The 22,863-nt window shown below is 38.3% G+C and overlaps 1 protein-coding gene across 4 annotated transcripts in view; it reads right to left on the bottom strand.

The window, feature by feature from the left end:
* LOC131946906 (golgin subfamily A member 4) overlaps positions 1–22,863 on the bottom strand; it is a 48,357-nt gene that overhangs the window by 6,669 nt on the left and 18,825 nt on the right. For 2 of the 4 annotated variants that reach the window (XM_059307910.1, XM_059307912.1), the window contains exons 5-21: positions 22,289–22,440; positions 16,788–16,884; positions 15,787–16,320; positions 14,748–14,843; positions 13,416–13,469; positions 12,955–13,116; positions 10,122–11,000; positions 8,598–8,705; positions 8,034–8,138; positions 7,589–7,687; positions 7,246–7,407; positions 6,647–6,871; positions 5,086–5,370; positions 4,444–4,815; positions 1,493–4,168; positions 911–1,129; positions 277–531 (exon numbers count right to left, since the gene is read on the bottom strand). In XM_059307910.1, the coding sequence (XP_059163893.1) occupies positions 277–531; positions 911–1,129; positions 1,493–4,168; positions 4,444–4,815; positions 5,086–5,370; positions 6,647–6,871; positions 7,246–7,407; positions 7,589–7,687; positions 8,034–8,138; positions 8,598–8,705; positions 10,122–11,000; positions 12,955–13,116; positions 13,416–13,469; positions 14,748–14,843; positions 15,787–16,320; positions 16,788–16,884; positions 22,289–22,440 (6,480 nt within the window). The remainder of the gene's footprint in view (positions 1–276; positions 532–910; positions 1,130–1,492; positions 4,169–4,443; positions 4,816–5,085; positions 5,371–6,646; positions 6,872–7,245; positions 7,408–7,588; positions 7,688–8,033; positions 8,139–8,597; positions 8,706–10,121; positions 11,001–12,954; positions 13,117–13,415; positions 13,470–14,747; positions 14,844–15,786; positions 16,321–16,787; positions 16,885–22,288; positions 22,441–22,863) is intronic. The other 2 variants (XM_059307914.1, XM_059307911.1) reach the window with 2 other exon arrangements.

Below are 22,863 nucleotides of genomic sequence, written 5' to 3'. Positions count from 1 at the left end.
AATGCTACTAACAGCATACCTAAAGATATGTAATAAAATTTCAAATTTCATCTAGTAAGGCAAATTACAAAATTCAATGAACACCTATAAAAGAAAATCCTCAAAAGTTTGATAGAGTACAACAGGGCATGTTATTGTTTTTAAAACAATAGCTTTAATAAAATTTAAATCATATAAAAAAATATATAACCACCAACACATATTAAAACAATTTTCTATTAATGGTCTTAGTTTTATAAAATATAATCAAACATGCCTGGTTATCGTGATACTTACCCTGAAGCTCAGTTTTTGCATAGCCAGTTCTCTACCCAGTTTGGAAACCTTTTCTATGAGATGCATCTCACTTTTTTCATCATTGCTGCGTATAGCATGCACAGCTGTGAGAATATCTTGTTTGACCCTCTCTTTCTCTTCTTCATGCTGAGACTGTAGGATGGTCAGCTCGTCCTCCAGCTGTGAGCACCTCTCTTCATAGTGGTCTCTGTCTGACTGCTGCTCTTCCAGAACTTTCTCCAGCTTGCTGGTTTCCTGTGTCAGACATTTATTGTAGATACATTTTTATATGATTAACTGAATGTGAAGATAATAAGTTTGGGTTGACAAGTTCAACTGTTTCCACTGAAAGAATAGCTTGGACAGTATTTCTATTGCTTCAGCTAACTGTAGAAAAATTTTGATAGCATTTCTATTGCCATAGCTAATGGTAGGATAGTTTAAACTAGTCATGAAGTAGCCCTACCTGTCTCAATAATCTCAAACTAGTCATCAAGTAGCCCTACCTGTCTCAATAATCTCAAACTAGTCATCAAGTAGCCAGCCCTACCTGTCTCAATAATCTCAAACTAGTCATCAAGTAGCCCTACGTGTCTCAATAATCTTAAACTAGTCATCAAGTAGCCAGCCTTACCTGTCTCAACACTTCCAAGTGTGTCTTGTGTCTCTCCTGTGCCACTTCCAGCTCATGCTGTAACTTCTGTTCCAGCTGTTTTAACTGGTCCTCTAGCCCGTGCAAGTCTTTCATTCCCCCAGTCTTGATCTGTGTCACCATGGCCAGTAGCACCTTGAGAACATTCAACTCATCTTCATGTTTGCTCTCCAAAACTTCATCTAGTGGTCCAAGCAGAGCCTACATGGGAAGACAAAATGAATTTCTACACCAATGAACTGTTTCTGAAGTATATTAAAACATTATTTTCAACTAAAGTATAGAACCATCAGAGATCATTAAAATTATATGTAGAACTCCCTAGGTTTAACACTGGGACAAAACACATAAATATGTAGCTTTCACAATGTTTTCTATAAAACTATTCAAATACTTACTGTACTTTGGTTGAAAACAATTTTTTATGTTTCAGAAACTTTTAAATAACTTATAAATCATAACCAAAGATCTGAGATCATTTTTACCTCATTTGCAGATAATTAAATTATACTAATGAAACTAAAACTCCATAAAAGATTAAACAAGCACTTGACAAGCACTTACCTGGAAGTCTGTCTGCAGATCTAGCGTATCATCAGAATCCCTGCTCTCCTCAGAATTCTGATCTGTCCTCACTCTGAGTGGCCTCCTCTCTACCAGGCCACTCATCTCCCTCTCATGGTACAACTTTTGTTTGAACAGCGAGAAGGTCAGCTGGGCACTGAAGACCACCTCACGCAGGATCACCTCAGCTTTCCCTGACAGGTGCCTGGGGTACAGGGAGAAGTCTGGAACCCTCAGCGCTATGTGCTGGCCATCCACCTTGCTATCACAGATGAGACTTCGGGATATCTTTTCTTTTGATAAGGCTTCTGTTTCTAAGGCTTCACTGAGTGCAGTGACAAAACTTGTCAGACCTTTATGGATGCTGACATGATCTTCATCCACGTCTGATTCCAGTTCCAAGTCAGCAAGTACAGCGTTGCCCATCTTCAGGAGCTCAGCTAAAAAGTTGCAGGTGCCGACCATGACAGACTTCATAGAGAGGATTTCTCCAAAGTTGTTGATTGTGCTGTCAAGGGACTGTACAGGGATATCAAGGCTGGAGTCTCTCGTGTCTCTAGGGTTGCTAGCATAGGCTTGGTGTTTGGACTTGATCTCAGAGAGGACAGACTCCCTACAGCAGCGCAGCTCATTGACAATGGTGTCAAATTTGTGAGCGGAGTGGGTGTCTAAAGCCGAGCGGCATTTTTCCTTGAAGTGCTGAATGTGCCGCTCCATGATGGTTGAGATTTCTGAACACATGGCCTCCAGGACACTCTCAGGGCCCTGCACTATTGTCATCTCTTCACTTTCTTTAAAAATAATTACAGCTAATGAATGAACTATCTGCTTTTCATACAAGTCTAAAGAAGCTAACACTTTCTTTTCTCTGTTTAGTAATCTGTTGAACATGAACTGATAGTTGGTGAATCCTGGGTTCAAGGCACCAGGGTTCTTCTCTAATGTGTTCTTGAGCTCCTTCAGGGCGTAGGTCAGCTCTCCCTGGATGATGGAGCGAGCTGCTAGATGGGTTGGAAGGCTTAAGATTTCACTGGCCTTGCTGTCTAGGTTGCTGCTTATAAAGGAATCTATCTGAGATCGTATGAGAGCTTCAGTTGCCAAAAGTCCGGCGTGAACTAAAGGAAGACCTTCACCGTCTTTAATTAAATGAGATTTTTTATCAAACATATTTTCACTCAACTGCCCATTGACAAGAATTTTTTCTGCCATAAGTTCAACATAGGAAGCAAGTAAATCTTCTACTGGCTCTTCAAAGTGCATAGTTTTCATTTCATTGTCTAGCATTTGATGAAGACCTAAGATGTGACTGTTCAAAGCATCTATTTCTAGACTGACTGAGTCCTCTGATGATAAATACTCTTTACTTGTGAGGATGTGTGCCATTTCTGACAAGACAACAGCCTCTAGTGACAGCTTATCTGCATACAGTTTTAACTTGACCTCTGCACTCTCCTCATCTGCAGGCAAACATTCCTCCTTGTTAGCACTGGGCGTGTGAGTCTCCTTCTGTAAACACACCAGCCTCAGCACAGCCCAGTCAGATGTGGAGAGCTTGGTGTGCTGTTCTATGAACTCCGTCAGGCTGGCCAGCTTCTCACGAATGTCCTCCACGGTCGTCTGCTCTCCCTCATCCTCACTGTCCGAGTCCTCGTCTCCCTCGTCCAGAGAGTCCAGCTGCTCACCAATACGCTGGACTCTCTCTCTGATCTCATGCAGACAGCTGCTGACCCCAGCAGCAGCAGACTCCTCACATGTCAGGCTAGCCGGTCTTTGAACCTGTTTAGACAAGGAACCTAACCTTGCTGTCAGAGACTCCACTTTGGATATCAACGCAGGGCTGGAGGGAGAAATTGTGCCTAACTGCTTAAGTTTAGCATTGGCTTCTTCCAGTTGGACCCTCACAGCCTCAAGTTTGGTGTCACCAGCACTGCTTGCACCTTCATGTGGTTTAGCCTTAGCAGCCGCCTCAACACTCCTAGAGCGTTGTTCCAACATGGAAATGTTTGTTTCAAGTTCTTTAAGCTGGTGCTCAATGTCTTTCACACTGTCTGGACTGCTGCTGGTGGCAGTTCTCTTAGAGTCTGGCACTACATTGACAATCTTGGTTGACAGCCCATCCACCCTAGCAATGAGCTCTACAATTTGTTGTTTGTAAACACCCTCAAGGCTTGCCATTTTTTCTTTCAACTGGACGTGTTCCTGCATGACGGAATCATAAGACAGAAAAGAATCACTGAGCTCTTTCTTCACATTCCTCAGCTCACCCACCACATTGTCGAACTTCACCTTCAGGCTCTTGTACTCATCCATGACAAGTTTGCTGTTTGAGCCAGCATTGACGGTGATGGTGTGCTTGTAGTCCACTTCTTGCGGGGGCTGCACTTTGCCCTCTCGGAGAATCTCCTGAACGTTGTGACACTTGTGGCCGACGTCCTCGACAATGTTAGCCAGCTTGATGGGCACACTCCTGTCTTTCTGTGGCAGAGACTCGATGTAAGTGTCGAAGCTCTGCCTCATCTTGTGCAGCATGGTGTTGATCTCCTTCAGGTTGGAGTCCACCACCAGGATTGTGTGGACAAGGTCTTGCTGGTGGTCACTGCCCACACTGGTCACACTGCTCACACTGTTGCCTCTTTCTGACATCTTGCCTACTGACTCAGTGTGCTCCAGTTTTACCTTAGAAAATAAAAGAAAATGTTTTTAGTTTATTGGGTAAAAGCTAAACAAAAAATAATTCTATGTGCTGTAATAAATATACTCTATTAACATTTATTATATTGAAATCCAGACATAAATTCCAAAAAGCAGTTCTTGATTTTGACTGTTTCTTGGTTAATCTATGTTTTAGCTTCCAAATCTAGAAAATAAGTTTGGCTTGACATGAGTAGACAAAAGAAAAATGTATGATAAATTTATATTTGGTACAAAGCCATTTTTTTAAAACCACATACCTGTAAATCAGATATTTTATTGTTGAGCTCAAAAATAGTCTTCTTGAGTTTATCTGTCTCCTTGTCCACCATCAAACCCGCTATGTCACCATGGTCCTTGTCTGTGTTGGCGATGGTCAGGCCGTCATGAAGCTGGGTGTTCTCCAGTCTCAGCTCCTCCAGCTGACGCTTCAGTGACAGGTTGTCAGACTCAAACCCTGACACTTTGGTCTTCACTGACAGGAGGGCGGCTTCCAGCTCATCAATGGTGGCAGAGAGCTTCAGCTTGTCCTTCTTGAGCATGTCAATGGTGTGGGCAAGTTCAGCATTTTCACCCATCTCTGACTGCAGCTCTTCTGAGAGATCTACAAGCTTCTTGTCAGCCTCAATCATCTGAAGGAAAAAGGATGTCAATTACTTTAATTATATGACCACATTACCATTAGTTGACCAAGGGGCAAGTATTGGATGTTTGTTCATTCATAAATATTATCAATTTAATGTTGAAAAAGTAACAACAGTTCTACTACAAACTACATATGCAGCTGTGCTGTATTAAAACCTAATCAAGACTTGCTCCTACTCATGTAATTTTTCAACTGTCTGTAGAAGCAAGTCATATTGCAGATTCGTCACAAGCCCCAAACACCACAGTTCAATTACCTTATCCTCAAGTTGAGCAATGATGTCATCTTTCTCCTTGAGTATGTCTGCGATGTTGGATGTCATGTTGTCAGTCAAGGACGCCTGTCTGTCATGAGCTGAGTACAGCTCAGACTTGAGCTGCTCCATGTGGTTCTCCATAGAGTCCCTCTCCTGGCCGTACTCTCTGTCCATCTCGTCCAGCTGGTGCTCGTAGTCTTCTTTCATCTTTTTTGTCTGGTGTTCCTTTTCTTTCAACTCAGATCTCAGGTTGGATAACTCTTGCTCCTTATCATCCAGTTTTTCCTAGGAGTTGTATAAAAGATATGTTAGTTCAAATGTGCGTTATCTTAGGCTAAATTACAAGACAAATTAGAAGTTGATGGCAAAGTTAAGAAAGAATTATTACTACATTTACACATCATTCACTGTCTATTTTCTTACTCTATAACATAATTCAATAAAAATAACATAATTCCCTCACGCAAAGTTTTTTCCACTAATTCATTTAAACCAATAACATCAAGCACACTCTTATACAAAGTATACTTTCAATAAATGGATGAAAGTAGTAATAATGGTGGGGAGGTGGGTACACAAGTTGCGAACGCACCTTTTAAAAGGTTAAAAAAATTATTGTAAACTAAGGCTAAAATAACAAGAAAAGTGTAGCTAGTCCACCTTGAGCTGGTTGCTAAAAAAATGTGTAAACTAAGGTTAAAATAACAAGAAAAGTGTAGCCAGTCCACCTTGAGCTGGTTGCTAAAAAAATGTGTAAACTAAGGCTAAAATAACAAGAAAAGTGTAGCGAGTCCACCTTGAGCTGGTTGCTAAAAAAATGTGTAAACTAAGGTTAAAATAACAAGAAAAGTGTAGCCAGTCCACCTTGAGCTGGTTGTTAAAAAAAAATGTGTAAACTAAGGCTAAAATAACAAGAAAAGTGTAGCCAGTCCACCTTGAGCTGGTTGTTAAAAAAAATGTGTAAGATAAGGCTAAAGTAACAAGAAAAGTGTAGCCAAGTCCACCTTGAGCTGATTGTTAAAAAAAAATGTGTAAACTAAGGCTAAAATAACAAGAAAAGTGTAGCCCAGTCCACCTTGAGCTGGTTGTTAAAAAAATGTGTAAACTAAGGCTAAAATAACAAGAAAAGTGTAGCCAGTCCACCTTGAGCTGGTTGTTAAAAAAATGTGTAAACTAAGGTTAAAATAACAAGAAAAGTGTAGCCAAGTCCACCTTGAGCTGGTTGTTAAAAAAAATGTGTAAACTAAGGTTAAAATAACAAGAGAAGTGTAGCCCAGTCCATCTTGAGCTGGTTGTTAAAAAAAATGTGTAAACTAAGGTTAAAATAACAAGAGAAGTGTAGCCCAGTCCATCTTGAGCTGGTTGTTAAAAAAAATGTGTAAACTAAGGTTAAAATAACAAGAGAAGTGTAGCCCAGTCCATCTTGAGCTGGTTGTTGAAAAAATGTGTAAACTAAGGCTAAAATAACAAGAAAAGTGTAGCCAAGTCCACCTTGAGCTGGTTGTTAAAAAAAAATGTGTAAACTAAGGCTAAAATAACAAGAAAAGTGTAGCTAGTCCACCTTGAGCTGGTTGTACTCATGCTCCACAGCCTTCAACTTGACAATCTCCTTCTCCTGCTCTCTGCTCCTCTGTAGGTTGTTCTTCAGCTCAGCCTCCAGTCTACGGCACTCACGTTCTTTGGCTTGAAGACTCTCCCGACTGCGCTCCAGTTTGTGGATGTTGTCTTTGGATTGACTTTCCATGGTGCGAATGCGACGGTTCCATTCAGAGCTGAGCTTGAAAAACTGTTGGATTAAAACAGAAATTAGTTAATTTCTTTAAAACTCTTAAACAGCACAAACATGTTTACATGAGCAGTAGTTAATTTACAAATAATTAAACACTTTAATATCAGTTGAGACAGGACGATCAAACACAAACATGTTTACATGAGCAGTAGTTAATTTACAAATAATTAAACACTTTAATATCAGTTGAGACAGGACGATCAAACACAAACATGTTTACATGAGCAGTAGTTAATTTACAAATAATTAAACACTTTAATATCAGTTGAGACAGGACAATCAAACACAAACATGTTTACATGAGCAGTAGTTAATTTACAAATAATTAAACACTTTAATATCAGTTGAGACAGGACAATCAAACAACTTACTTTATCTTTCTCCTGTTTATAATCCTTCAGGGCCTCAGAGAGAGCTTTCTCTGTGCCAGTTAGCTTGGAGACAGACATGTCAAGTTTACTTTTCAGACTTTCTATGTCCATTCTCTGTCGCTGAATCAAATCTTTTGATTCTTTTAGTTGTCGTTTTAAGGCCTAAAAATGCATTAAATCTTGGTAACAGATTGGAAGGTTTTGACAACAAAAATTATCTTTTTTTTTTTAGTTTTAAGACTTTGAAATGATTGCATCTATGAACAATTAATAAGCAATAATTAATGAACATCTACAACCATTTTGTTAGTTAAAACAGCAATTGGAAATTGAAATCTATTACCTCAGCAGTGTTTGGTGTCTGACCACCCCATCGAGTGCCAGATAAATCACTTTGGTTTGAACTTTGACCCCAACGGCTGCTGTACCCACTATCTATGCTCTAAACACAAAAGGAAAAGTTAAAATTTTTAATGTTAAAATTGTAATGCTTCTACACCAGTTTATTTAACAAGTAAATATTAACATATAGTTCCATTTAATTTTCTAGATTAAGATTTCTCAGCAGTAATGTAATTATTTAGTCTTCTTTCTGTTTTTGATCTATTAACTTCATATCATTTCCAGCTTTTAATTATTTTTTTTACATGTTTTTGCTCATAAAGATTTTTTTTTATATATCTGTCTGAATTGAACACATTATTACCTAAATTAACGGCTGACCTAAAGTGATGAAAGCTAACTCAGGTATGTGAGAGCATTAGTACCCTCACACACAGCACACTTACCTGGACAGATTCCTTGTGAAGTCTAGATTTGAGATCCATGTTATCCTTGTGCATTTTGTCCAATTCCGTCTGTGTCAGTTCTAGCCTATCTTTCAGTGACTCTACCTGTGACAGGAATCATTAAACAGTCAGGCTTAATATTCCATGCTTAATTAATACTGTAATCAAAATGTAAGTCAAGCACACCATATTTAATGCAACCAGGTTAAATTCTAAATGAATGAATAGATTACAATGCTAAATCTTCTTCTTCTTAATTTTAGTGTTGGAAGGGATCCCCTCCAACACAATAAAGTCTACATGTCAACGGATTATGCGCCATTGAGGCCAGTGACTCAGATTTCTGCCTGCTTTTCTTTTTGGATTTGCTTCCATAGCCTTTGTCCAACAAAGAACAAACTACAAGGCAGCAGTCGTTTGATTTTGGAGTTGTCCCCAGCTAACGAGCCTCATCTGCCCAAGCGAACTCGAGACTTTTCGATTTAGCAACCATGAGCTTTACCGACTCAACTACGCCAACCCCTGCACTGCTACATCATAATGAATGTCTCGTGTATTTCTCACCTCTGTCTCAAGTATTTCCACCAAGGCATCATCTCCACCAACAACATCAGAAGCTGTTGCACTTCCAACTTCATCATTGTCAGTGTCTTCATGGGCTGGATATTCTTCCTGAAAACCAGAGCAAACAGGTTTTCAATGATTTCAAGGCTACTTTTAAAAGCTTGTATTACTTTTATCTCTTTTTTTTTTCATTTTACATCATTGTACAATTATTTTTATATAATATTGACAAACATAAAATAAGGGATAAAATTATTGCTTTCTTGTTTTTGTAAGCTATCAAAATAGATGATGAATGAGCTTGTATAAATAACTAATGAGTAGGGATTATTTCAGAATAATTTAGAAGCTGTGAACACAAAAAAATGAGTATGTTAACAGCACCAAGAAATATCTAAAAACTTCAACTTAAAATTCCACAACTGGCTCAGTTTTGACATAAAATTATATTGGATTAAACAATTTATTAAATGTATTTTGGCTGTGCTTTTAGTACTCAATAAGATATATATATAGGGTAATGTAAAATAATTTAATTTATTAGTGGATGTTAATTATATTTATTAGTAGCAGGAGCCTCAAAATAAAATAATAAACCTTAAGAAGTAGCATATGGTAGCTTCTAAATATTAAAATAACTTGCTCCTAATTGCATAACAATGGATATTTTTAAAATGATTATTACAAGCAGAAAATCAAGCATATTATGAGAAGACATTCCAATGCAAAATAAAATGAGCATGAATATTTTTCCCCCTTTTATTTGAGATGACCAATGCAAATACAGAACAAGATAACATAATTGAACATTCTATAAAACTAACCTGTGTTCTTCATCTTTTGCAGAAATAATTAAAATTTCTTGCCTCAATTATATGCCAGACCTCAACCATAAAACCAGAGAACATGCGAAACATGCGCTAATCAGTAAAAGTTGGGCTTGTTCGCAAACAAGGACAAGCATGACAATTTCATAAAAGATATTCTCAACATTTAATTCAGAAGTTTATAAATTGTAATAACTTAGAGCCGTTTAAAAGATGAAGAACACATTTCCAAAAATTGGTAAAAAAAATAATTATTGAATGAAATGTTAGTTGAAACTTCCAAATACAATAAAAAAAAATTTTTAAAAACCAGAAACTGTATTTTACTCCCTTTTTTTTCATAATTATATTCTTATAACAAATACAAATTGATAAGAGTAGTCAGTATGGATAAATTCTTCATTAAATTTCTGCACCACAAAATAAATCCAAATATTTATATTATATGAAATATGAGACAGAAAAATGTCTCAATGATCCTGTCAACTGTTTATGACATTGACAGCACAATTTTAAGCTAACCAGATTGTTGAATTAGTACTAAGTGCGTTTTGTTAATTTTCTGTAAGAAGATAACTATGAAATGGAACTAACTACAAGGCAATTAACGGTGTGGAATGAAAAGCCAACAATATTTTCTAAACAACAAATGCAGAATGTAAAAAATAGATAAAGCAGCAGCAAGCTTTGTATGTACCTCGGACATGGAAATGTCATTGTAGCCGGGGTCATCAGTAGTGTCTGACATGGCAGAACCAGCATCAGAGGCTGTGGCACTGCCCATGTGGTAGCCATACTTGTCATCTGTTGATGCCATTGGTGACTGGACACGGGCTGTCTTTCCTATTCTGGACTTTTCCTTCACTCGAGCACTGGGGGACTTGGCTCGCCTCATTATTTCCCTCTTGACTTCCTCCTTGTTACTCTCACTGGTGACATTACGTTTGGGCTTGCTTTGTTCAGGACCCTGGGCCGAGGCTGCGCTACCAGCGGTCGTCAGGTTGTCGCTACCTTCAACAAACCTCTTCATCTTCGGGGTCGCCTCTTTTGTGATGGGCTTGGTCGTCTTGGTAACACTATCAAGGGAAGGGCTTCGGTGGCGCACTAGTTTAGCTCCGGCTTGAGCCAGATCGTTCCTGCCTCTGGGGGTGGCTGCGGGACTTTCAGAGCTGCGGGTGCTAGAACCAGGTGACACCAATGGATCCACTGCAGGTTCTAGACTGGCAGTGAACTCCTTCACTGACAAAACTTTACTTACATTCCCTGGATTGACATCAGAATGGTGGCGTCTTGTTGGCTTCTGGGTTTCCCTTTTATGAGGATCTCTACGACCAACAAGCTGGAATGCCGTTTCTCCCCCAGCTCCCGTTACGGTTGTGGTCAAGCTGGATGCAGCACCAGACTTGAACTCCAGATCATCGACGGCTGTTCTGGGAGGACTTTGGGCTGAGAGTGGTGGTGAAAACTTCCACTTGGGCACTGAGCTGTGAAGCTCCATACACAGGCGGATGGCCTTCATCCAGTTGTTGCGGATGCCTGAAGTCATAGCGGCAAGCGTGTACTCACCATTCCTGGTCTGTGGAGGGTAAGGATGGCAGTCATGGGACTTGGTCATGTTTACACAAAGGACAAGCTAATTCATCTCCAAAGGATAATGTTAACTACATAAAGCAGCCAGCACAATTAAACAGCCCTATTCTTTGTATTCTCAATACACTGCTTAAAATATGGCTACGCTAGTTTTTTATTGCTACATGCATTGTAGTGTGGCGTGAAACAAATAAAATCTGTTGGCATGGTGAAGGTACTGTCAACTTACTTAATAAACTTTTGTTGCTATTGGCTTACCTATCTCTATCCCCTGTTCTATACATCATACTACCCCCCCCCCCTCCCCACCCTAATCAAAGTAAATAATTCTTGCGCAAAGGTGTGGGTCTAGTAATGTTTTGGACAGATAAATTGTTAAAGTTTGTTTTTTTAAAACATTTCAATCAGGGACATTATTAGTGTGTGTTATTTCAAAAAAATATGAGCTATTAATTGTATGTTTAACACTTTTTCTATATGCAACAAAACTTGAATGACAAAAAACCAATTAAAAACTGTATTATCGTTGTAAACACAAGACAGAAAATAGCTTAAACAAATAAGATAACAAAAGATGCCTTTGGTCCTTGCTATGTAGGTTACACCAGCACATACTGACCATGTTCAAGTTTGTTTTAAATTTGAGTTTGTTTTGATACGCAAGGACTAGATGTTTAGTAGTCCACAGTATCATATATTGATGTTAAACTTTGTTTTAATACATAATTAGACTTACTGTTCAGTAGTCTACACCAAAAATATGTATGAACTAGGAAATAAAATGGACTAAATTTTGCACTTAGAATATCAAGAACATTTTGGAAAATACCAAAGTTAAACAGAATTAGGTGAATTTCTGTAGCAAAATATGAAACTTTTCAACATTTTCCTCCTCTTATAAATTTAACATCTAAATGACTCCAGTTATACAAAAGCCAGATTAGGGTTGATAAAAATACTAATTACACTCAAAGTAAAGTTCCCTTTTCAAACCTGACTGGGGTAAGTTAACTAGAGTTCAACTGTTTCTGTGACCTATACATGTGAAGGGATAGTGTTCACTGAAAGTAACTGCATATAAAGCCTTAAGAATCATGTCATCACTGAATCTACTTAATGGTTGGCCACATTAGCCCTCAATGTTCTCAATACAATAGATCTGATAAATGTATAAGTTTTCAGCAACATGGAGTGAAGATCAATGTAAATATTGTTATTGTAGAACATAATGTTGTATTGTTTATATATATCAACTGCTGGACAGGAGAAGAGAAGAAGCAGACTCAACACAAAATAAATTCTGTTCCATTTCTCTTTTTAACTCTAATTGCAAAAGATTTATTACATTCTATTTTTCCCAATGTGGTCCAATCTCAATTTAATGTCTGGTAATTAAGTAAATGTTTTTAAAAACAATATTAATTACTTATAAATTCATGCATATTAACTTTAAAAATAGTATTATTGTGTTTAAAATATTTTTCTTTTCAATTACTGCCTTAAAAATTATAAAATGTGTCTTTTATTATTTTTTCAACAAAAACAGAAAAAAAAGCAAAATATTATATGTAAAGCACTGTGCATACAAACAAGAAAATATGGGGGAAAATTGTGCAGCTGGTGGTCGGAAGAAGCCATTATTCAAACATAAGAGAGTAATCATTCAAATAAATATCTTCTGTGATAGCCTTTAGCTAAACATAACAAGAATAATCATTCAAATAACTTTTTTCTGTGATAGCCTTTAGCTAAACATAACAGAGTAATGATTCAAATAAATATCTTCTGTGATAGCCTTTAGCTAAACGTAACAGAGCAATCATTCAAATAACTTTTTTCTGTGATAGCCTTAAGCTAAACATAACAAAGCAACCTTTCAAATAACTATTTTCTGTGATACCCATTAGCTTTAAAATTTCTATGGCCAGGTAGCAACTAACCTTAATTTTAAAACCATAATTTCTATGTGTGGACGTCTCAGACACCTCATAGCAGGAGGACAAGTCAATCCTCCCCTCAAGTAAGTTGGACTCCTCGGCCTTAGCGTCTTCATAATATCTCAGTGAGTTGCCAGCGAGGACAAACCAATGTTTGCGAGACTCCTATATTGGAACAATAGTGGGCACACAAGATCTGAGTACATGAGACAGTAACTACTGGGGCTGTAGCTTGTTGAGTTGTTTTAATTAACTATTGTAAGAGAAATGTGAGTGAGCTGAGACAAAGTATGTGCAGTGAGGTGTACTTGTACATGCTTTATCATAGTAATTCCCCTACCTCCAAGTACAATAAATATTAGAGCTGTATAAAGCCTGCAAGTAAAAAACGTGTTCACCTGATACCCTGATAGTTTCAAGTAGAGAAAATAAATGTGTTCAATGTTTACAAATGGCTGACAAACCTTCTCAACTGGGGCTTGCTTGATTAGCCAACCTTTCTTCATATATACAAGATCCTGCAATCAAGACATGTATATGACATAAATAAAAAGGACAGTATTATTTAACTTCATACTCTTGCTTCCATCATGTTTAAAATCTCAATAACTATACAAATACTTTTTCTATTCAGTTGAAACATCAATGGTCTTATGTTATCTGTAATTTACTTCAGAGCAATAAAACAAAAAAGTGTTTGTTTTTTAATTTCAATGAATTAAAGGAAAGTTAAGTTTCTCTTACTTATTTAAAATAAATTGAATCATGTACAACAGTTCTTAAAATTGATTTTTTTAATCAGCCATAGCAGTCGAAAAACATTTATTATTTGCAATGAATGTTTTTAGCTATATTTTTACTTTGTTTTAAAAGCAGAAAAAAAGCAAGTTATCTACATAAAAAGTGCATGATTAGCTTGAGCTTGTCTAAGAAGAAATATAGAAAAGTTTTTAATACAATCTTATAAGTAGTTAACAACAGCATTTTATGATAAATTATTAAAGTACCAGTATTTTAAACAGAACTTGAACATTATTAACTTGATCTATTTCGAAACAATACCTTTCCTCCTAGGGCTATCTAAACTTCAAGGAATAAGACTTAAAAAATAAGTTACTTTAACAACTCAAACCTTAAGTCTTCATTCCCAGCATTACTTTACGCTGGTAGATCAAATTTAAAAGCACTTAAGGCAAACAAGTCTTACTCCAAACTTTTAAAGTTTTTTCCACTGAATAAAAACACTAGAATTTATTTTAAAATATACATGTGTGCTGAAGTAGTTGCATCAACATTTAAGTTACTTGTTATTAATGAAGCTAACTAAGAAAGTAGTGTTTAAAAGAAGAATGGTTTATATTTGAAATGAGATTGCAGTGTGCGATAGATCATGTGCAGAGATCTTTCAGGCTATGTGGCGTTACCAACAGTTTAAACATATGTGCTATTGCATGTTTTTATAGAAGATACATGTACCAACCTAAAAGACTTGGTTACAGGTTTTATAAATACATGAACCATAGATACCTAAATGATTTTTTTTTAAGTTGACAGATGCATTTTTAGGTTAACAGCTTTTGCAGTTTATTGTCAGAACCAAGCAATTTCTATAAGCACTAAATGTAAAAATATAAAAAAGTAACTAAGAAAAATGAAACACTTAGCATCCTACATTGTTAAATGGTGTTAATACTTATTAAGCCCTTAACCTCTTCACTTCTGTTAATGTTGATGTTGAAGAAGAAGGTATTTCCACTGCGGAAGAAACTGTACTTTTTTTTGTTGCCTATACTTGCCTCTAACTTGTTAGGCCCAGATTTAGCAGCAGTGGCTGTAGGCAGGGCTTTACCTAATGGTCTACTAGAGATTTTTACTTCTGTATGCCTAGCCATCTAGAGCAGGAATTATCACCAGAACATTAGTACTCATTTTTACAAGGGAGATTTTAAAAAAAAACGACAAGAAAACTGGTCAAAAGAAGTTACTGTTATTTAGAGGATGACAATAGATTTGACACCATGGTGTAAACAGTTAAAATCTGTTATAATGAGGAAGCGTTTACAAACACACCAGTCCCATAACAAACAAAATTTATATTTTTGTGTTTGTTTTGATTTGTAAGTATTGCATTGTGAAAAGAGCAAAGAATTCACCCACAGAAACTGATTTTTTTTTTTTAAATTAAATTTTTATAGTAATGAAAGTTGCATAATGTGTATTCTAAAATAGAGATCTGTCTTTTTACCACTCTGTAAGACTTTATAAAATTTATGTTGTTAAAATATCTGGACAGTCTTTATAGTCATCTTAGTGACAATCTGGAAAGCTGAAATGTTCTTAATAGTAGCTAATATAGAAAACTGTGAACATAGGATTATTACAGAGAAGTAATCTAAAATTCATAAGAGATTCTAATATTAGCTTGTTTGTATAATAACTAAGACAAAATAGTAATAACTAAACGATTTTTTATTTATTTAAGAATACTTAACCCATTTTCTATTATTTTAATAAGTTTTAATAAGTTTTATTTAAAGAAATATTTTATTATATTGAGACAACAAATATTTTTGTGTCAACATTTTGTTTTATAATAATTATTCAAGCTAAGGCATATACTTCTCATGAGATTGAAAACTATGTTTTAGCAAGAATAACATGAAGGCTTAGGCAATACCATTAAACTATATTTACTACAGAAAAAAATTCTGAAACTTTGAAACCATTTTGAAAATTTCACTTCAAGAATGGTTGCTGCAGTGAACTGCCAAAAAACATTCCCTGAAAATGAACATGGTTAGAGGTGTTCCAACAAACAAACCAATGTGTACACACCTTCAGCTCATCTGTTTCATTGCCACCAGATATGCTTAGCTGGGTGGAGAAATCTTTTAAGCTTGACGACCTCTCCCTGTGCAGTTTTATGTTGGCCGATCTTTCCTCCAAGGGATCCGGCCGCTGGTTGGATCCAGAGTTTGTTGAGGACATGGAGGAGATGGACGAGTGAGAGGATGCCGTGTTCTTGGGGGTAAGGAATGTAGAGTTTGGCAGAGCCGAGCGAGTGGGAGGCAAGATAAATGTGGGGGAGCTGTTGATGTTTGGTGGGGAACTCCGAGGCACAGTGAATGAGTTAATGGTATCAAGTCTATCTCCAGAACGACTAAGATATCTTGAGGATTCCAAAGTTTCTCGCATCTCTTGATCTTCAGAAGATAAATCATGAAGGCTACTACTTTTACGCATTCCATCATGGTATGTTGTATCATATCTGTGTTTAAGACTGCGAACCCCTCTAAAGGTAGCAAATGCAGGCGTATCATTGCGGCCTTTGAAATCATACTTCCCAAGCTTTGCATCAATGCTGTCAGGCTGGAAGAGATAAGAAAAAGTTTGAATTAACATAAACCTTTTTATATTAGCTTGAAGGTGTTATAAATTCCTTAATTGATTATACTACAGTTAAATGTACATGCAATCAAAAAAAGTTGAGATGGATCTTGATAATGTCTGAACAATCAATTCATATTCATCAGTAAACTTATCCAAAAGTTAGAATTCAATAATTATTTTTTAAAGTAGGTCACAAAATATTTTCTGTACATGCATGTTTAGCTTTGGTTAATTTAATCTTTTTTTACATATGGAAAATTGGGAAATTAATTGATCTTCATACATAGATTTTTATGTATATAGTTTTTTCCTTTCAGAAAAAAGGTGTAAAATCTCCTGTGTATGTTCTACACTTAACTCTTATAGATGTGGGGGAAATCTGCTAAAAAGTTATGTGCATTTTTAAAAAACAAAGAAACAAGGAAATGTAAATGGCAATATATTACAGAGTTCTCTTTGTTGCTGAGAATAAGAAATGGTTGTTTTCTTCTTGGCTTGATGGCTTTCAGTGCTTTAGGAAATTCAGCAAGAATCTCATGCCACCTAAAAAAGAATAAATAAAAGCTTGATCAGATCCAGGTATAGTTAAGTAACATTTGACATGGGATACAAAAAGATGCAACATTGGACCAGTGAAGAACTTTATACAGGACTAGTGGTGCAACCTGGCCATCACTCTATTATTTATGTAAGGAAATAAACATCAAAGAAGTCACGTGTCCCCATAAGCGTGTTCCCATAGGCGCATGTTAATTTATTACCCCCCCCCCCCACCACCTTACGCAATGCAGAAGTAAAACTTCCTACATCCATACCCACAGTACGAACTAAAACAAGGCTCTCATTATAAAATGACCACAGTAAAATGACGTAGCGACTGTATTTCAACCGTGTACCTCATGTCTTTATTTAACCACTGTCTAATGTGACCCCGACCAATGTTCCGCCAAGTGTACCGCTGCATTAACCGTGCCCCTCCCCGCCCTCCTCGACTCTTTGATCGAGCGTCACTAAAGAGTTTTCTCCCGCAGGTTGTTAACCGGCAACTGTATGGGGGCGCCTATTGTACCTGGCCACCAGCTGGCAGACCAGCGCACCCTAGTGTTGCTCACACGTTGCCTTCACTCGTCACGGTACGAGTGAGTGAGCCAGCATTGACCGATGCTAGGGTTCACAAGTGCTAGGTTATACCAGATCGTCTGTAGTATGTAGCCTACATGACGTAACGCGACAGACTGCTGTGACGATGTGCTACGTATCAGAGGAAGGGGTGGATTCAAATACGACACAGCTAGTTGGTTGTTTTTTTTCCACTAAAATACTAAAAAACATGTTTATAATATACGTATGGTTTATATGCTGGAAAACATGTTTATAATCTACGTATGGTTTTAGTGATTGGATTGGAACTTTGGGATGACATTTTAAGTGGGGGTGGGCTGGGATTTTGATAAATGGGCGATAGAATGGAATGGGGGATCTGGACGAGGGGCGGAAGCGGTGTATCAGCTAGCACTAGCGCAAAAATGAACATGTTATTTAATTTAAAACACGGACACGGCTGAAGTATTTCCACTTGCTTCAAATGTCTGAGTTACTTGCACCTCGTTAAAACTAGCTAAGACACCGGCGTGTAATGTAGTCCCAGGTAATAGATCATGTTAACTGCCTCCATTAGGGGACTTCCTGCAAGCAAGGCCCTGTCGGTGTAATACTAGACACGCGATAACAGACACGCTGATACACACACACGCTGCATCAGTGGCTTCATTAGAGAAATTAGCGCCCCGTGCTTTACGTTGACCTAGTGGCCAAGGTATGCAGTCAGACAAGGGTAATTTGTTCTACCGGGGATCACTTTTTTTATATAGACAGTCCAGTTGTAAAATAAACACACTGTAGACTGGAGTCAAACGACGCTGTCGGCGGTATACATCAAGCGGGAGTCACCGCCGGTATACATCAAGCGGGAGTCGTCGCCGGCGGTATACATCAAGCGGGAGTCACCGGCGGTATACATCAAGCGGGAGTCGCCGGCGGTATACATCAAGCGGGAGTCACCGCCGGTATACATCAAGCGGGAGTCACCGGCGGTATACATCAAGCGGGAGTCACCGGCGGTATACATCAAGCGGGAGTCACCGCCGGTATACATCAAGCGGGAGTCGCCGGCGGTATACATCAAGCGGGAGTCACCAGCGGTATACATCAAGCGGGAGTCACCGCCGGTATACATCAAGCGGGAGTCGCCGGCGGTATACATCAAGCGGGAGTCACCAGCTGTATTCATCAAGCGGGAGTCGCCGGCGTGAACGAGAAATAAATCAGTGATCACGTCACCTCTCGACCCCCACACCAGAGCTGAAAACAACAGCATCAAGCGGCGCTCATGGCGAGGGCTGTCTGACGAGACACGGGGGGTGCCATGTTGAGGGTGACAGCCAGACGTCACCAGAAGCAGTGATGGATGTACGGGGGGGGGTGGCTTGTTTTACAGCAGCACAACAAGACAAGGCCGGAAAGAGATGGGTGTTGTTTGTTTTGTTTGTTGTTTTTTTTAGGGATATCTGCTTATGCTGCATGACTTTTGAAAACCAGATGTAATCATGAATATATGGTGTGGAAATGCCAGAAAATTCCGCTTACATTCCGTTTTTGCTTCCACATGCTAACAGCCAAGACAAGAAACGGCATCTGACAAGCTGACAATAGGGTAATACGATACACAGCTTACCCTTCCAATAGGCTTACAGTGTGTGTATTAAAGCAGGCTTAAAGAGTGTATACATTACAGCAGGCTTACAGAGTTTATGCATTACAATAGGCTGACTGAGTTGTGTACCTTACAGCAGGCTTACATAATGTATGTATTAAATCGGCTTACAAAGTGTGTGCATGACAGCAGGCTTACTGAGTGTAATGCACTGATAGCAAAAAACAATGACAAAGACTGTATGTTGGATATTGGGCCCATTGCATACAAACTAGGGCGTCGCCCGTAAATAGCCTACATCAATAAACGAGTCAACAGATCAATAAATATAAACACTAAACAAATGGTTTGGATACGCTTGAACTGTTTCAGCCAGACCAGCTGAAACGATTCGACACAAGAAGCAAGTCACCCCCTAACCTAACCCTACCCACACAGAGTAAAAAACAACTGGCGTGGCTGGTGTTGTGCTACTATGATCCGAGAATGCGAGACAAGCAAGCATGCAGGATGGCTTGAGACGTCATATTACAAGGTTACTCTACTAGGATCCGAGAATGCGAGACCAGCAAGCAAGCAGGATGGCATGAGACGTCATATTACAAGGTTACTCACTATCTGTTACCTTGTCGAGCCGTCACGTTAGTCAAAACCTAGGCTCGGCTTCAACAAGCACATAGGTAGGTAACCAGCGATTGGGGGGGGGGAGGGGGGAGATCAGCAGCAATAATACACGGATCAGTGCGAATCATGGTGAATAACATACGGGAGGGGAGGGGGGGGGGTCTTTTTTGCAACTATAATAATAAAGCAGTACGTTTGAGTGATTCAGGAGTACTCATCCACAGTAGGGGGATTTCTAGAGTTTGCTGATATGTTTTAGTAGATTGAACGTACACAGTATTATCTTATTCTACCTATATTTCTCTGTGTGTGTAGTTAACCGCGTTTATTGTGAACTATAGCCAGCTGACACATAGGTCAAGAAATAGAAAACATGTTAACATAATAGTCCAACAATTCTGTAATCATGTCTTCAAACTATCCTTGTTCTAATGTATCTGCCCCATACACCATTCTAATGTATCTGCCCAATACACCATTCTAATGTATCTGCCCCAAACAATATTCTAATGCATATGCCCCATACACCATTCTAATGTATCTGCCCCACAAAACATTCTAATATATCTGCCCCATACACCATTCTAATGTATCTGCCCACCACAACATTCTAATATATCTGCCCCACACAACATTCTAATGTATCTGCCCCACACCATTCTAATGTATCTGCCCACCACAACATGCTAATGTATCTGCCCACATACACCATTCTAATGTATCTGCCCCACACAACATTCTAATGTATCTGTCCCACACAACATTCTAATGTATCTGTCCCACACAACATTCTAATGTATCTGCCCCACACAACATTCTAATGTATCTGCCCACATACACCATTCTAATGTATCTGCCCCACACAACATTCTAATGTATCTGCCCCACACATTCTAATGTATCTGCCCCACACAACATTCTAATGTATCTGCCCCACACAACATTCTAGTGTATCTGCCCCACACAACATTCTAATGTATCTGGCCCACACAACATTCTAATGTATCTGCCCACATACACCATTCTAATGTATCTGCCCCACACAACATTCTAATGTATCTGCCCCACACAACATTCTAATGTATCTGTCCCACACAACATTCTAATGTATCTGTCCCACACAACATTCTAATGTATCTGCCCACATACACCATTCTAATGTATCTGCCCCACACAACATTCTAATGTATCTCCCCTACACATTCTAATGTATCTGCCCACATACACCATTCTAATGTATCTGCCCCACACAACATTCTAATGTATCTGTCCCACACAACATTCTAATGTATCTCCCCTACACATTCTAATGTATCTGCCCACATACACCATTCTAATGTATCTGCCCCACACAACATTCTAATGTATCTCCCCTACACATTCTAATGTATCTGCCCACAAACACCATTCTAATGTATCTGCCCCACACAACATTCTAATATATCTGCCCCACACAACGTTCTAATGTATCTCCCCTACACATTCTAATGTATCTGCCCCACACAACATTCTAGTGTATCTGCCCACATACACCATTCTAATGTATCTGCCCCACACAACATTCTAATGTATCTGCCCCACACAACATTCTAATGTATCTGCCCCACACAACGTTCTAATGTATCTGCCCCACACAACAATCTAATGTATCTGCCCCACACAACATTCTAATATATCTGACCCCCACAACATTCTAATATATCTGCCCCACACAACATTCTAATATATCTGACCCACACAACATGCTAATGTATCTGCCCCACATAACGTTCTAATATATCTGCCCCACACAACATGCTAATGTATCTGCCCCACACAACATTCTAATGTATCTGCCCCACACAACATGCTAATGTATCTGCCCCACACAACATTCTAATATATCTGCCCCACACAACATGCTAATGTATCTGCCCCACACAACATACTAATGTATCTGCCCCACACAACATACTAATGTGTCTGACCCACACAACATTCTAATATACCTGCCCACATACACCATTCTAATGTATCTGCCCCACACAACTTAACCCACCTGTATTGATTGGCGAGGGTTTTAATGTATTGTACTATTTGTGTGGATCACTGAACGGTTGACTTGGCTATGGTACAGGTTGAATGTATAGCTTAGGTCGGTTATATTTTCGTTGTTAAGAAATGTTTTAAACGTATTTTTCTTGTGCCAAGTGTACTGCTAAAATTAGACTGTGTGAGGATATACTGGTTTGTTCATTCTGCTTTATCTTTTTTTTTCCTAAAATCTGTATTTTTAAAATCCAGACAGCGTTAAAAATGAAACCATTATCCATCAGACAAAACACAGCTAATCCATTGTCATGATTTCAAATGTACGACAAGACAGGATGCTCAACATGAAAGGAATTGTTGTTTTTGCTTAAAGACTGCTACATGCTACAAAAACGTCATTTATTGTTTACATTATATATTTTAAAAATCACCAGCAGTCTAACTAAATTTCACAAACTAATAAAAATTGAAGCCCCCCCCCCCCCCCAGCGACGCTCTACTCTCGCCAGATTTTGAAAGGTAGGCGGTAATTAACACATAAAAGGTTAAGAAAGATGAACCCTATTTAAAAGCACTCACCACTGAATTTCCTCCTTCGAATTCCCTTTGATGTACACCGTCTTCTCTGGAGTTATAATGGACAAGGAGAAGGGGTGAGTGGTGGTTGTCTCAGCGTCTAGCACGTCGGTACATTTGTTCATATCCACCACCCCTTGTGGCACGGTGTCGGGCTGTCAACACACACAACAATTACATGCAATTCTATTTACGAGGCATCAATAAACACACACACACAATACTTTTAATTCTATTAACGAGGCTCAGATAAACACACACACACATACACACAAAAGACATTCAATTCTATAAACGAGACACCGATATTTGTTTACAAACAGTTTGAAATCGAGGAACTGTGTAGAACTAGACATAAACGGTGGACCCGTATTTATAAGACTAACCTTGATACAACTAGTATCTATAACACTAGCCTTGATACAACTATCATCTATAAGACTAGGCTTGATACAAATAGTATATATAACACTAGCCTTGATACAACTATCATATTCTATAACACGAGCCTTGATACAACTATCATCTATAAGACTAGGCTTGATACAACTAGTATCTGTAAGACTAGCCTTGCTACA

Source organism: Physella acuta, unplaced genomic scaffold (assembly GCF_028476545.2).
Source record: "Physella acuta isolate Inbredline_101_S28 unplaced genomic scaffold, ASM2847654v3 ptg000575l, whole genome shotgun sequence".
Taxonomy (NCBI): Eukaryota; Metazoa; Mollusca; class Gastropoda; family Physidae; genus Physella; species Physella acuta.
The sequence above is the reverse complement of the archived record's forward strand: the minus strand, read 5'-3'. Positions and strand labels throughout refer to the sequence as shown.